At 39.4% G+C, this 15,086-nt stretch overlaps 1 protein-coding gene across 1 annotated transcript; it reads left to right on the forward strand.

The window, feature by feature from the left end:
* The first annotated feature begins 14,039 nt into the window (after nucleotides 1–14,039).
* LOC118754400 (protein ALP1-like) lies at nucleotides 14,040–14,820 on the forward strand. The gene is made up of 3 exons (XM_036489269.1): nucleotides 14,040–14,170; nucleotides 14,230–14,374; nucleotides 14,435–14,820. Exons 1-3 carry the CDS (start codon nucleotides 14,144–14,146, stop codon nucleotides 14,680–14,682), a joined length of 420 nt encoding a protein of 139 aa, XP_036345162.1. The 5' UTR covers nucleotides 14,040–14,143; the 3' UTR covers nucleotides 14,683–14,820.
* Nucleotides 14,821–15,086: the final 266 nt, after the last annotated feature.

Below are 15,086 nucleotides of genomic sequence, written 5' to 3' on the forward strand. Positions count from 1 at the left end.
TACCCAGCAAATTCGGATCAAAACTCAATCCTGGTTGTATAATCAGTTTAGGTTGAATTAGCGTTCTTTTCGAAATGCTTGAGTCCTAATTATACCGAGTAAACCCTGGGCCAACAAATCCGGTGTTGCGATGGTTCTCTATTGTTTTAGGACAGAGAAGTCTACCCCGCCAATTGCCGAACTAAGTCGGTCTTAACACCATGCGTCCCACTAGTTCAACAACAAATGCTGTCCTTAAAAGGACACTTAGCCGCGAATTTATAGCCGATCAGCGGCCTTGAAAAACGTGTATTTATTTATTTTGTTTCCTATTCATAATGGCTTTGCGACCCAAGAGAAATTTTCTTAATGGAGAACTCGTCAAAACTCCGAAATGAATTGAAGACATTTTGATAAGGAGAACTCGTCAAAATTCCGAAAAGACGATCCTAATGTTATTGTGGATTGTCAGGTAGTCCACGACTTCTGGTGAGAGCGCGAGTGAACGCCCTATTGATATAAATGCTCGGGGAGGATACTGGGCGGTTTGTCCCCGACCGCCAAAGCGCCCAGTGAAAAATACAGTAAGAAAAAAAAATTCTCTATTTACATTCGTTACCTAGAGTTAGTCACCCCCCAATTGCCGAACTTAGTCGGTATTCACAGTACGGCTCCTTCGCTAGTCGTTTCTGTCACAATTATCTACCAGGGCGAATTCATATATGAAGTCACCGCCTTGTTCTCTACTGCTTATGAGTAGTAGAGAATGACGTATATTCTCTACCAGTAGAGAAATAATCGGTAGAGAAGAGTTACAGAAGCAAGCTACAGCTCCACATGACTTAGCTTCGAGGAAAATCCGTGCAAAGTTGAACCCCGCGCAGTCTACGGGCAGTCAAGGTGTTACCCTATCGCTTAGTTGAATTTTGAAAAAACGTGTATATATAAAAATTTTGAGAAAAAACTTGATTACTAAATTTGTAAAAAAAACTGCTTCACTTTGGATCGCTCTTCGTGACAGATGGCAGTGTCACGGCCGGATGTCAGATGCATGGAACCTACCAAGTTTCCCCAGGATGTTATAGGCTGACGCATGTTGTATCATATTTTGTCGTAATAACGCGTAGTATGGCGAGCTCTGAATCGACGTTTGGTAATCGCTTCTTAACACCGACAGAATTTCGGGAATATGTTTGTCCCAGTCCATGTGATCTTGCTTGTCTTTCAGGAAGATTCTAACTTTCGAGACACGGTCCCTATTCACTCGTTCAGAGGCGTTAGCCTGCGGTGAGGAAAACCCCCATCTTAATGTGAACAACCCCGTAGCTTTCAAAAAACTGCTGCATCTCCTTCGAAATGAATTGCTTTCCGTTATCATTATGAACGAATTGAGGGACCCCGAAAACTTAAAAAATTTCTGTGCTAAAGAAGCTAATTACATTTGCCGACGTCGCGTTTTGCATAGCCTTCAAAAATACGTATTTGGAAATGGTCTAGCACTATGAACAAAAACTGGTTTCATATCTTTGATCCTGGGTATGGTACTAAGAAGAATGGCCTCTCGGACACGAAAGCATTGCCCATAGGTGGTCTGGACACTTGATTGGTGGCTTTCACGGCTTTGCAAGTTTCACATCGGTTCACATAAAGGCGTATGTTCTTTGCCATTTGCGGCCAAAAATATTTCTGCCGAGCACGCTCTAAAGTCTTCTGCTAACCTCCATGGTAACTAGCATTGGAATCGTGTGAGCATTTGATTGCGAGCTTCCTCAGCCTTTCCGGTGACCGCAAACGCCAGAGCGAATCCTCTTCCTCTTCCACACCCCTTCGAAACATCACTCCTTTGTCGATTATGCGTAGATAGGGTCGCCCTTCGTGATTTTTTTTCAATTGTTTCGCGAAGCTCCGAGTACTCTACACCGTCAAATTCCGGTGATGCCAAGTCAATTTCTAGAGGTGGGGTAGAAGAGAGTTCGTCCACGTCAAAACGCGAAAGGGTATCCGGCACAACATTTAAAGAACCTTTGCGATACTCCATCCTAAAGTTTTATGTTTGCAATAGAAGCAACCATCTTGCCAGCCTGCCGCTCAAGTCTTTTTGTGACATTAGCCACTTGAGACCTGAATCGTCAGTAATTATTCGGAAATATATGATCTGAAACGCTTGACGCTAACTACTGCGGCGAGGCATTCCAGCTCGGTGACCGTATAATTCCGCTGAGCATTATTATGCTTCTTTGACACGAAAGCTATGAGATGCTCTGTGCCTTCCTCATCGAGCTGGAATAACACGCCTCCTACCCCTATTTGGAATGCATCACATTGGATCACGAATTCCTTAGTTAACTTAAATGAACCAGGTGACTTTCGAAGGCAATCTGCCAAATCTGCAAAATTGGTAATAAACGACCTGTACCAATTTGCCATTCGTATAAATCGGAACCGCATTACTCGTGTCTATATGGTGCGTCACTAAACTGGTTTGACCTAGTCCCAGCTTCTCGAACGAAGGAAACTCTTGAACAACTTCTTGCAATGCTATCTTCTGATCTGGTGTGAGCTGATGGCTGTTTGGCTCATATTCATTTGGAAAGTCTAAACACGAAACGGTTGGAAATACATCGGGAGCTAACGCAAATGCCTTCCAGAAATCAACTCCCAGGTATGCCTCTTGGATTAGTGACGGTACGAGATAAAAGCGGATGGTCTTTGTGTGGTTCTTAAAAGTGACTGGCAAAGATATCGAGCCGAGCATTTCTACTGATTTCCGCTAGCGGTGTAAACAAACGCGCGCAAAGGATGATATTTAAATTGTAGGAATTCTTCACATCCGTTTCCAAGAATGGAAACATTTGCTCAGGAATCCAATAAACCAACAACAAAACCTCGTGTATTTTATTCTTTGCTAGCGGTATTTCATCTAATGTTATCAGAATTTTTGTACTTTGCAGAAGTTTTCGCATATTTACTCGACTAGAATATCTTTTCTTACGTTGCAGAATTTTTTCGGAAATTACAAGTTTTGGTTCTTCTTCGAAAATATCCGTTCATACTCCTTTTCTCTTTGCTCTAAACTAACTGGGAATTGAGTCTGGGATGCGACATCCCTACGCGAAGCTCTAAGAGTTCGAACCTGCAGAGGATTGGATGTCGGAATCAGAACTATCGGAACTATCTGGGAAAGATATGATGACCCGTGGCAAAACCCATGAGGGACTGATACTACTCTCCGAACTAGTGACATCTCCATGCAAACGAACTTTTCTGGCTGGGATTGGCTTACTTTTTGGTTTAGTACAGGAGGCTGCTGCTCCTGTACTCACTGCTTCGGGGTCTAGGGCGCCGAACGAGAATCCCCGATTACCTTCTCGCTCGGGATCCTGTTTCCCTGTCGCCCACGATCTCTGGGTCATCTTGGAGTGACCACCCCCTTCTGTCCACACTTGAAGCAGAACACGTTCCAAATCGCTTCCTCGCAATAGATGTAAGAGTGTCCCATCTTGTCACAGTTCCAACACTGTATTCCTGAGTAGTCCGGTTTCTTAGTCTTCTGGAAATTTAGCGCTTCCACTTGTGGGTCTACTTCTCCATCCATTCCTCCTGTTCATTCATCCGGTGTGATAGCCATGGTTTCGTTGACATGCCGTCCTTAATAGTTCGGTACCAGGCTCCTGGTTTCCTACAAAATCTGTTCGTCTTTCCTAGCAACGTCACGTAGGTCATGTAGGGTCTGCGCACCAACATTGAAAAGCTGCTATTGACATTCCTATTCAATGTGTCCATCAACAAGTTCTCCGACATCGGCTCCCTTAGTCTCGCGTTCAAGGCTAGTATATCTGTATGAAACGTATCATACGATCCATTAGCCTTCTGAAGACGCATGGAGATCTCCATCATGATCTCATGATCACTTTTTAAGGTGCCCAATTCCCGCCTGATAGAATAACACAAGAAGGGATAAGTCGCATCTGGATTCTGCTTAGTGAACAACCAATACCATTCCTCAGGCTGCCCTGACAAAACTAGGTGGAAGCTTGCCATCAATTGCTTATCTGTACATTGCTTGCACTCACACAACGTGTTTAGCTTAAAGAGAAAATCTGAAACGCTACCGGTGCCGTCATAGGATACCTTCCAATCCTGTGGCTTAATGACAATATTGGTATAAAATTTTGTCGGTTGTTCAAGGTGGCTTCCGTAGGATTTCGTCCGATAGAAGCAAATTCCCTAGGGTCAGTGGGTGCGGTTTGAGATGCAGTTACCACTGCACTTAATGCGTATGAAGTACGTACGTACGAAGTACGTAGATTTAAAAATGTCAAAGCATCAGCCTCAAAATCCACAAAAAGACAATTCCAGTCAATATTGTCAAAAAAGCCATTTAGTACTGCAAAGTTACATTTGTTATAATTAAACTGGATATTATTGCTTCCTGGAGAGGTGCTAAAGAACTCGTACGTTCCAAGATTAATACTCAAGGAGGCATGGTGGCAACTAGCTGGCCAAATAGGCAAAAGACATTCACATAATATAGACTGAATGTTTTGAGAGATAAAAACTAAATCTAAAATACGATTCAAACTATTAAAGAAATTATTTATCTGCGATAATTCAATACCAAGGAAATTATCAATTAGATATAATTCTACTATACTGTTAATATTTGAAGGTGTTAGCATTGAAGTGTTACCTAAATAAGACCAATTGACATTAGAAAGATTAAAATCACCTAGCACACAAAGCTGACTATCCTCGATTTCAGTCTGTAGAGCAAGCACATTATTTACATGCGATTTATAAATGTATTCGTTGCTGTTAGGCGGTATATATGAAGCTACAATATGAAACTTCCTTGATGCACCATGTAGACATACACAGATTTGGTCTTGTAGGCTGTCACAATTAGCAAGCTTAGCTAAAGAAGCCCGAAAACTCCGGTGTACAGCAATAAGAACACCACCACCCCTATTGCAATCGGATTTGATGGGATCTCTATCTTTGCGGAAAACATCAAACAAGTTTGGATCGAAGAATTCGTGGTTAAAAAAGTTCGGGTTCAGCCAGGTTTCGATCAAAACGAAAATATTAAAATCCAGATGCGAGCTCAACCTATATACCGCTTCCGACTTCGTTCGCATACCAGAGATATTTTGATAGTATATGCTCAATGATTTTTTGCACAGATGCGCAGCAGAATGATTTGCACTATGATTATGTTGCTTGGGGTTTTTTACGCTGAAAAAACCGAAAAGGGCGTACATTGACATTGGTGGGCCAAATCTCAGGATTCAACAGGTTATCAATTGAGGTTTCCTCGACTCCAAGCTTGAAGTTGATGTATTTCAAGCTACTAGCTGAGGTTACTTTCTTAATTAGTGAGTGGCACAATAAAGAGCTCTTTTTAATTCCAGAGTGGTTTTCAATGTACGCTTTCACATCATCTGTAGTTACCGACGGCATAAAAGAAGAGAGATGAATCCACCTTATCTGCGCGGCAACTTTCAATTCCCCATTTGTGTTAGAGCCAACAACATGCATTCTGTTCTTTTTATTGCCTTTCCTACGTGTAACATTGACCCAATTGTATTTTTGTGCATCGGACTGTGGAGCAGCACTAGTTGTCATCTCCACATTAGACGAGTCCGAACGAAGGCCAGAGCTTCCCAACAAAATGCTCTCATGAGCGACTGTATTATAACCAGCCACACACATACCAACACTTGAACTGGGCAACGTAGAGAACTGCTCAGCGGACAGCATAGGCAAAGGGGACGATGAAATTTCGCCAGAGGCCGAGTAATTGTTGAGAGAGTGCTGATTGTTCGGTCGAAGATCATCAGCAGCAGCAGCTACACCCACACCATCACTTGCAGTAGGCAACGCAGGCAGTTTTGTAGGCATGAGAGTTAATAAGGTTTTACCGACGGCACCAGCAGCAGCAGCTACACCCACACCATCACTTGTAGTAGGCAACGCAGGCAATTTTGTAGGCATCAGAGTTAATAAGGTTTTACCGACGGCCGAATGTTTGTTGGGAATTTGTACATTATTAGGTTGAGGCAAAAACGCAGCAGCTGACAGAGCGTTATCAGCAGCAGTTGAAAAGCCATCAGTACGATCAAACGAAGAAGGAGGGAGGGTAGAATTAGATGAATTTATTTCAACGATTGCTTTTTACCCTCACCCAGCTTCTCCAAAGCAACACTAACAGCAGAACGTAGGTCATTAACCTCAGTTGTTAGCAGATTTATCATGCCATCTTTTTCGCAAAGGTTTTTTCTGCAGAGACAGGAGATCAGAATGCATACTTTCCACTTTGTTTACCAGATTAATATTGCTTTCGTGCAGCGCCGCAATGAGTTCTTGCAAACGCACATTCTCCGAGCGTAATGACACAATTGCATTGAAAACCGAATCCAACGATATTAGTTGATTGTTGTTATTAGAATTCTCGTTGAGTTTACCAGAGGTAGCCGATTGTGACTTTGCAGCAGTAGCAGCAGTTGATTTAGCAGCCTCTAATTTGTTGTCGGCTGGCCGATCACCATCAGCATAGGGCGGTGGAGGCGTACGAATAGACTCCCGGCGTGCATTAGCACAGCTATCGCAATAGAAACTCTTTCCAGCGCTAAGTAGGAATTCAAGTTCGGATGAACGCATACCAACTCAAACGGAGTGGAAGAGCTTATTGCATTTCGCGCACTGCACTTTAGATTGCAAGCGATCGACTTTTTGTCCACACGAACAAGGCATAATTAATTTGAAATTAAAATATATTTATTGGATCTTTAGATCACCCAAAGAGTCACTATCTCAGTATTTAATGCGATTTCGACATTGAAAAGGCAAGTAATTGATTGTAGTCAGTTAAATCACTATTACATAGGTAGATTGAAATTTAAATTGCGGAGTGAAGAAAAACACGTCCACTCTAACCGACAGCTCAACTACTACTGCAGGCGCTCCGCCATTAGAACGTCTATTTCTATCTTCTGCAGTTCCTTCACCAAAACCGGTATTCCCTGGCAAAGACCTATCATTTTCTTGTCTTCCCGAAAGCATAGTCATGGAGTTAGTGGAAACATTCTGGACCGTAGTCCCAGGGGGTGAGGTGTCAAGTAAATTTGAACTTTGACGGCTATCAACCTTAAGTCCCGAAGCGGGACTGGCTATTGGAATTGGCGGCGGAACTCCTCCAATATGGTCAGCAATAGGTGAATACATCACCGTAGGATTAGTTGCTGGCATAGCAGGAGTGTTACTCCTCCCGGCTCCTCTTGACTTAGCGCCGGTACCTCTAACTGAAGCACTATTCGTGAGTCTTTGCTGCGGTTCCATACAGCGAGTGTTCAGAGGCGAGGCAATTGCGATTAGGAATAGCAAGAACGTGAAGTTTAAATTTCAACACTAGATCCGTAAGGCTTGGCTGCCCCAGAGCTCAAACCAAAATCCAAAATCCGAGAAAAAATTCTAAGTTAAGTAAGGCTTGCTGTTAACAGCCTAAGCCACAAGAACGTCCGAGAAAAAGTGTTCAAATAAAATAAAAAATCACGAGATTTATTCGAGTGGCGAGGTTACCGAACCCGATCGCGACAAAAAAAATGAAAAGTGTGCGTACTGAATATGAACATACGTACCGAAAAAAAACAATCAAAATATAGGTAGTTAGTACATAAGCGTATAAGGTTGTTAGTTAAATATACGTGGTCACATACGTGTAAGCAAAATTAAGGTGGGTATAATTGAAATCTAGGTGTGATACATGTATTTTCACAAATCAATAGGTTTGTATAGTAACCAATAGTCATTACTAATTTGTACTGGGACCTGCAAATTTTTACTGGAAAAGTGTATGATAACCCAACAAATTTGCAAGAGAGCACTGAACAGAGAGCGTAACAACACGGGAGAGCTGCAAATTCTTGCTAGTGAAATTTCTACTATCAGAAATTAGCTAGCAGAAGAAAAAGAAGATTAAATGTCAAAGGCCGCCATTTGTTGAATTGGTTTAGCACAAACAAAAGTAAAATGAGTGGAAATCAAAATATTAATGATGTACTGGACTGTGTAAGTGCGTGTGTGTAAAGCAAAGCGTTTAAAAATGATTTATAAATAGTAAAATGTTTACAGCAGAATGTCAAAACAGTGCAACAGCTGTTCACTTGCAAGATTTTGCTAGTTTTGTGTTCATTAACTTTTTCTGCTAGTTTTCTCTTCTTCTCAATTTTACGCTCTATTTTGCTTTTACGCTCTCGCTGCAATGTTTCAATGGAGAAGTTACTATACAAACCTAATGTCTAATGGGAATGCTGACCTCCTTAACATTAGGAAGGCTCTATGTAGTCTGTGAAAAAATAAGGTACAAAAACATACACAAATAAACGTTATCGCTATTTGGTCCAGCACACCCAACCGCAATGCAAAGCCGACAACTTAAAGAATGCCCCTCCACACTTGAGGGGTGTACTGGACTTCGAGAACAAGTTGCTGAACTATCTTTCGATCTCAGTGCACCTCACCGCAATGCAGAGAAAGGCAGTTTACGCATGAGACATGTGGGGTGACCCCGATAGTCAGTCGTGGTTGTAGTCCCAGCGCACTCCATTGCGATACGTAGGTGCTCAGGAGCGCCTGCGCAGACCTATGGAGTGACTAATACTAATTACTAGCTTATACCCGCGGGTTTCACCCCGCGATTTTATACAAATAGGAAAAATAATTTAATGATGTTAGATTTTATTTCTGTGCCCATTTCGTTATAGCTCGTTATTTTTTAAGCGAGTTAAGGTATTTAGGCCGTTTAAAACTATTAAATTATAAAATCTCGTCTGCGCGCTAGGCATATGAAATATATCAATCTCTCTAAGTTTATCTTAAAATGTTTCCAGGTATACGACGCGTGAACGTGTAACCTTCTTGGAGGTGCCACGGCTAGTTCTAATATTTCCAACTCAAATTTAATAACCTGGCCTTCATAAAATACCACTTCTCATTACTGTAGCAAATGCTTCAAGAGAGCTTTAGATTATAAGGCCGAACCCGGCTCTCCCTTTTCCATTTAATGAAATTTATTCTGTCTTCCACAAACACTTCCAGGGATATGTGGCAAGAAAAAGTAAATTTGTACTGGAAGTGCCACGCCCCTTTTTCTTATAAAACTAATCTTCTTCCATGAATTTAGAATTGATTTTACTTACCCCAGTACCAAGTCCCAGTACTCTACCATGAACACCTCTAGAGATAAACAGTAAGAGTAAGTAAGATTTGTACGGCAGGAACCATGTCCCCTTTTCGAATAACGCAAATTCTTCTCTTTGAGTATGGAATTAATTTTGTATACACATCTCGGTGCCAAGTTCCAGTCCTCTGCAATAAACACCTCCAGAGATATGCAGCATAGAAAAATCAATTTGCATGGTTGTTGCCACACCGCCTTTTCCAATAACTCTCATTTTTCTCCATGAGTATGGTATTAGTTTCACATATATACATGCATACATATGTATTTCCATACCAACCTTGAGTGCTTTACCCCAAACATTTGAAGAGATATGCAATATGAAACTTTCATTCAGTATGGGAGGTGCTACGCCTCTTTTCCAAAAACGTCCATTTTTCTCCGTGCATATGAACATGATTTCACACAGTGTTGGCAAACTGTTAATCTGATTAACGATTAAAAATTAACGATTAAAATGTTAATCGCATTTGTTGATTAAAATTAATTAGTCGTAATCAACTGTACGATTAATGATAACATTTTTTTAAAAGTTAATCGCTGGCTGCGATTACGTTTAATTAATTTAAAACATTAATCGTTAATCCAATTAAAAATAAAATCTGATTAATTTGTCTAGTTTGTCCGAGTTTGAAACCAAACACCAGTTATAGTAATTATTTTGTGTTTTACGCTTATAAAAAGCACGTAATATAAGAAAATAATAATTATTGTTATTAGTAATACATAAACTGGGAACTTTTACAAACCTAGTTTGCAAAACGTTTGTTGGTATATTTCTTAATGAAAATGCACACCAGATTGCTTAGATTGATGAGGAAACCCGACTTGGCCATACCGGATTAACTTGCTTTGTGTGCACAGGGAAATTCCAGCATAACTTAATTAATCACCAAACTTACTTGATCAAATTAAGAGTTAATGATTAAAAAATAATTTTTTAATCGCGGTTACCATTAACTGTTTAGTCGGATTAAAATTAATCATGATTAACTGTAATCAGATTGAATTTAATCGAATTAACTAACTAATTAAAACATCAATCGATTAATGCCAACATTGATTTCACATACATATCACTATACCAAATCTGTTCAGTCGTTTCCGCGTATTAATTTAATTAAAACTTTTTTAACAGGTGGAAACTCTTCCAAAAAGTTAGCCTATTTTCCACTGTAGGTCATAAGATATCTGCTTGCAAAATTTCATGCAAATCCGTTCAGGCTTCTCCGCGTATTAATTTAATTAAACTTTTTTAGCAGGTGGTAACTCTTAAAAAAGTAGCCTATTTTTCAACCTAGCTCATAAGCTATCTGTGTAAAAACTTCCATGTAAATCAGTTCACTCATTTCCGCGTATTAATTAAATTAAACATTTCTAACAGGTGGCAACTCTTAAAAGGGTAGCCTACTTTCTAACCTAGGTCATAAGCTATCTGTGTGCAAAATTTCATGCAAATCCGTTTAGTCTATTCCGCGTATTAATGTAACTAAACTTTTTTAACAGGTGGCAACTCTTCCAAAAAATTAACCTATTTTCCACTGTAGGTCATAAGCTATCTGCTTGCAAAATTTCATGCAAATCCATTTAGTCGTTTCCGCGTATTAATTTAATGAAACTTTTTAAACAGGTGGCAACTCTTAAGAAAAGTAGCCTGTTTTCCAACCTAGGTTATAAGCTATCTGTGTGCAAATTTTCATGCAAATCCATTCAGTCGTTCCCGCATATTAAATAAATGAAACTTTTTTAACAGGTGGCAACTCTTAAACAATTAGCCTATTAACCAATCTGGCCCATAAGCTATCTGCGTACAAAATTTCATGCAAATCCATGTAGTCGTTTCCGCCTGATGATTTCCCAAACATCCAAACATACAAACTTTCACATTTATAATATTTATAAGATTATCACTTGTTTTTTTTCAGTAAAATACACCAGGTAAAAAAAAAACAAAAAAATATTCGGCAACAAAAAATTAAAAATTAACTACAGAAAAAACTATTTAAACTAAACCGGACCACTGAACAAAGTTGGAGAAAACAAAGTCAAACTACAAAAAAACTAAGTGCGTTTAGCACTACCTCGCCGTGTAACCACAAAACTCCGGAGGACGTGACGCGAAGTCTCGGAGAAGCCTTCGGTTGCTGACCAAGAGGACCAATCCGAACCAGCACACTCAACTCCAGTCATCCCGCCGCAACGCATCAAGGGGCAACAAAGTCAGGACCAGTCAACCTGACCAGACCTCAGGCTACCCCGTTGGACGTCATTATGTTATGAGAGCAGTAGTTAGTGCAGGCGGCATGACACAATGGGGTGCACTGTGGCTAGTCATGTCGGCTGGGCGGGGTTCTTGCCTCACTACTGTTCTCTGCGCCATAGCAGAGAAACAGTCATGCATGGTCAAACATCCCAACGAACGGACACACAACAATTCAAAATTCAAAAATTCAAAGAAATCCGTTGCAAAACAAACAAAAAAGCTGGAAAAAAAGAACGTTAAATACATTTAAATTAAACTGAAAATCAAGAACTCAAAAATGTAACCAACTACGAAAAAAAAACCTACGGCCGAATATGAGGCACCATCGCTGGTATTTTGGTACCTGGTGCTGGCCCACTCTCACCATGGCTACTGGCGCATCCTAATATCAGTAGTCGCATTATAAAAGTCTTTAGCGTGCCTTCCTGTATAACTAAAAGAGTCAGTATTCCCATTATATCAGTACAATTTATTCATTTTCTTAGCCTAAATTAATCCTAATCCTTACAGATAAAAGTTCGTAACCCTATCATCTAAACTTAGTAAATGTGTGTGTGATCTATGTACGTTAATGGTAAGTATAAAGTAATGGTAGGTAAGTATTGAAATTCATTTAAATCAAGTTTCGGGTATTTAAAAAAAAAAAAAAAACAAGTGTATATTAAGTACTGCAGGTACGAGAATTTTTTTTTGACTAAGGTAAGTAATAAAAAAAACAAGAAGTTAAATTAGCCCCCTTATTCTAGAACCCGAATTTTCGTTATACGTAATTCGTAGCTACGCTACGAAAAACGAAAAATCCACATGCTGCACCCCTTGCGGAAACATGTGCAGCATTGCCAGCTACCAGTTGTTTTTCGAAGATAGCTGAATGAAGGAAAACAAAGTGGAAAGGAATTAAAAAAAACACTCATCATGTGCTTGTTTATTGTAAAATTGGTTCATTATACATATTATTGAGGAAAATTATGGATTCTGATGTATTTGCAATTATAGCAGCAGAGTAAGCGGGCGCTATGGCAATGGATTCACAAAGGTATGCGGAGCTGTCGGGCATAGTAACCGTGGGCACATCTATGTCAGCTTCTGGTTGAAATGTTGAACCACAAGCCAGAACTCCTCCTATGCCTGAAGCTCTGGTTCTCAATCCAGTTAATGCAATAACAGCTACCTTCGGCCGCGCTTAGGGATTATAACCCTTACTAAGTAGAATTCTCCTTTTTGTGTTGCGGGGAAGAGGGGCTTCCGCATGTCAAAGGTATACAACATTTCTTGTGCATATCCTCCGGCTACGCCGTCCACAGTATTTTTGCGCAGAACCCACGTCGAAATTTGCAGAAAAGTGCATAGTGAAAACCGAGTTTATTAATAAGCTAGTGGTAGGAAATTTGAAATATTTGTCTTAAATAAAATGTGAAACCTTTGATTACACGTGTATGTTAAAGTTTTTGGATTCAGGTTATGCGTTTGGACACAACAACCGAAAATCGTTGTACATTAACTAAACCGGACCGAAGTTTCTCGATAAGGGGCAACAAATATTCTTTTTTGCTCGTTTATATAGAGCAGTGGATAAAAATATACGTATATGCGAAAGGCAAATTTATCTGTTTAAATTAACACCACCAATATTTCTTGCAAACACACATCGATTTGCTTCTTTTATTTCGCCTCCGACACAGAATTGTTTTCGTACAAAATTACGCAAAAAAGCTTACTCGTTCGATTTTAGGCATGTCATTGTTACGAATTTCGAAAGTTCGAAAATACGATTCGGATTGCAGCATACTATTTCTACGATTCGTAGCAAAATCCGAATACGAAAGAGTTGCAGAATAGGGGTGTAAGACAAATCTCTAGTATACGGTGAGGGACATATTTAATACAGCTGGATTCTAAATATTCCCGTGGAGTTCTCTTTTTGAGGATTTTATTTTTTCTCGGGAAAAAATCATCCTTCGGGAGTAGGAAATTCGAACTTCGAAACAGCTGTTTCATACATTTTTGACAGTTCTCGCGGGCGGAAATTATCGTAAAAGCTTTTTATTTTCAGTAAAAGTTTAAAGATTTGCGAAAAAACAGGAAAAAAGTCCAGAACCATGCACACTATAGCTTTCCGAATAGTTGCAGAGGCAGAAGCAGCTGAATTGGAGGATAATATTCTGCCACAAAGAGCTGTAAGGAGACATTTGCGTGATAAGACAAATCCGCTCGAGTTTCCGCAATCCTTGTGAGTTCAACAACCTTTTTTTATTAGTGTTTGCATATTTTTTTCATTTTTATAGATTTGATATTTTACTTATCTTCAAATTGTGCACCAGACGTTTATTCACACTTTTTTTTTAATTTTTTACTTTATTAAGCATAAGCACCACACAAAATTTAAACAGAGCACAAAAAAGCACAGCTTCACAGCTTTGACGTTTGCGTAGATATCGAGAAGTACTATAGGGTAAATAAAGCTGCTTTCAAATATTTACTCCACGTCTTGGTGTTGCACACGCAGCAAAGGAAAAAGCTATTTGGTGTTTTTCGCTGAAGGTGGATACCAAACAGGAATCGTGAAAGATGTAGACGTCTCTCTGGCTCAATCAACCTTCAGCAAAGTTCTCGAAGAAGTTCTGGAAGTTTTCGAAACTCATTTATGTCTAAAGTGGATCAAAATGTGTAAAGCTGAAGAGATTATACTTGTAGGTTACTTTGATTATAATTTGCAAAACGTATTTAACTAATTTAAACTTATCTATAGATGTGTGATCATGAGCTTCGAATTCAATATGTAGACGCCTCGCATCCTGGTGCTTCTCACGACTCCTTTATGTGGAACATCAGTGCATTAAGAATACACTTCGAATACGAGTATTTGCGGAATTCAGCAAATTTTTGTATTCTAGGTAAGTGTAGTGAATGTGAAATTAGACCGCAAATTATTTTACCCAAATTTCTTCGTATAGGAGATGCCGGCTGTCCATTGGAGCCATGGCCTTTGACGACCTACAGATCACCAGGAGATGATTCGTCGGAAATGAAGTTCAACGAAGGTCACTCGCAATGCCGCAATATTATAGAACGAGCTAACGGAGTATTGAAAAACCGATGGAGGTGTATTCTTGGAGCAAGGGAGTTACATTACACTCCAAAAAAAAGCAGCGAAGATTGTAAATGTGTGTTGCGCGCTACACAACATATGTGTATATTTTAAATCATCCTTAACCATAATCGAAGAAACAACAGAAGTTTTCACCCAATATAATGAGAACGCTGAAGTCATATCACTGGTCACGCCCCCTACTTAATTGTAGCAAAAAGCATTAGAAACAAAATTGCAAGCTCTCTATAAAATAACCTCTGTTAATTTTTAACAAACATATATTTTCCAATAAAACGAAAAAAATCACTTTCTTAGTAATCGTAAATACTAATGTCCTTATTCATAAACAAATAGGTTTAAAGAGCTTTATTAAGAGACATTTTCATATAAATTTTCGATTTATAAAGCAATTTAAGTCTTCTTTATTTTTTATGAATTTGGGAATAAGTATTTACATAAGAAATCAATCTTGCAAACTTTGTGAACAATTCGTTGAATTTCAAAAAAGTAAATTT

Source organism: Rhagoletis pomonella, unplaced genomic scaffold, assembly GCF_013731165.1.
Source record: "Rhagoletis pomonella isolate Grant_MI unplaced genomic scaffold, Rhpom_1.0 Rhpom_scaffold_03836, whole genome shotgun sequence".
Taxonomy (NCBI): domain Eukaryota; kingdom Metazoa; phylum Arthropoda; class Insecta; order Diptera; family Tephritidae; genus Rhagoletis; species Rhagoletis pomonella.

Excerpts from the sequence above, each read along its gene's own strand:
- LOC118754400 (XM_036489269.1), top strand. The coding sequence starts at position 14,144 with ATGTGTAAAGCTGAAGAGATTATACTT. Across the intron at positions 14,171-14,229 it reads AAGCTGAAGAGATTATACTT|ATGTGTGATCATGAGCTTCG; the intron begins GTAGGTTACTTT and ends ACTTATCTATAG. Across the intron at positions 14,375-14,434 it reads AGCAAATTTTTGTATTCTAG|GAGATGCCGGCTGTCCATTG; the intron begins GTAAGTGTAGTG and ends TTCTTCGTATAG.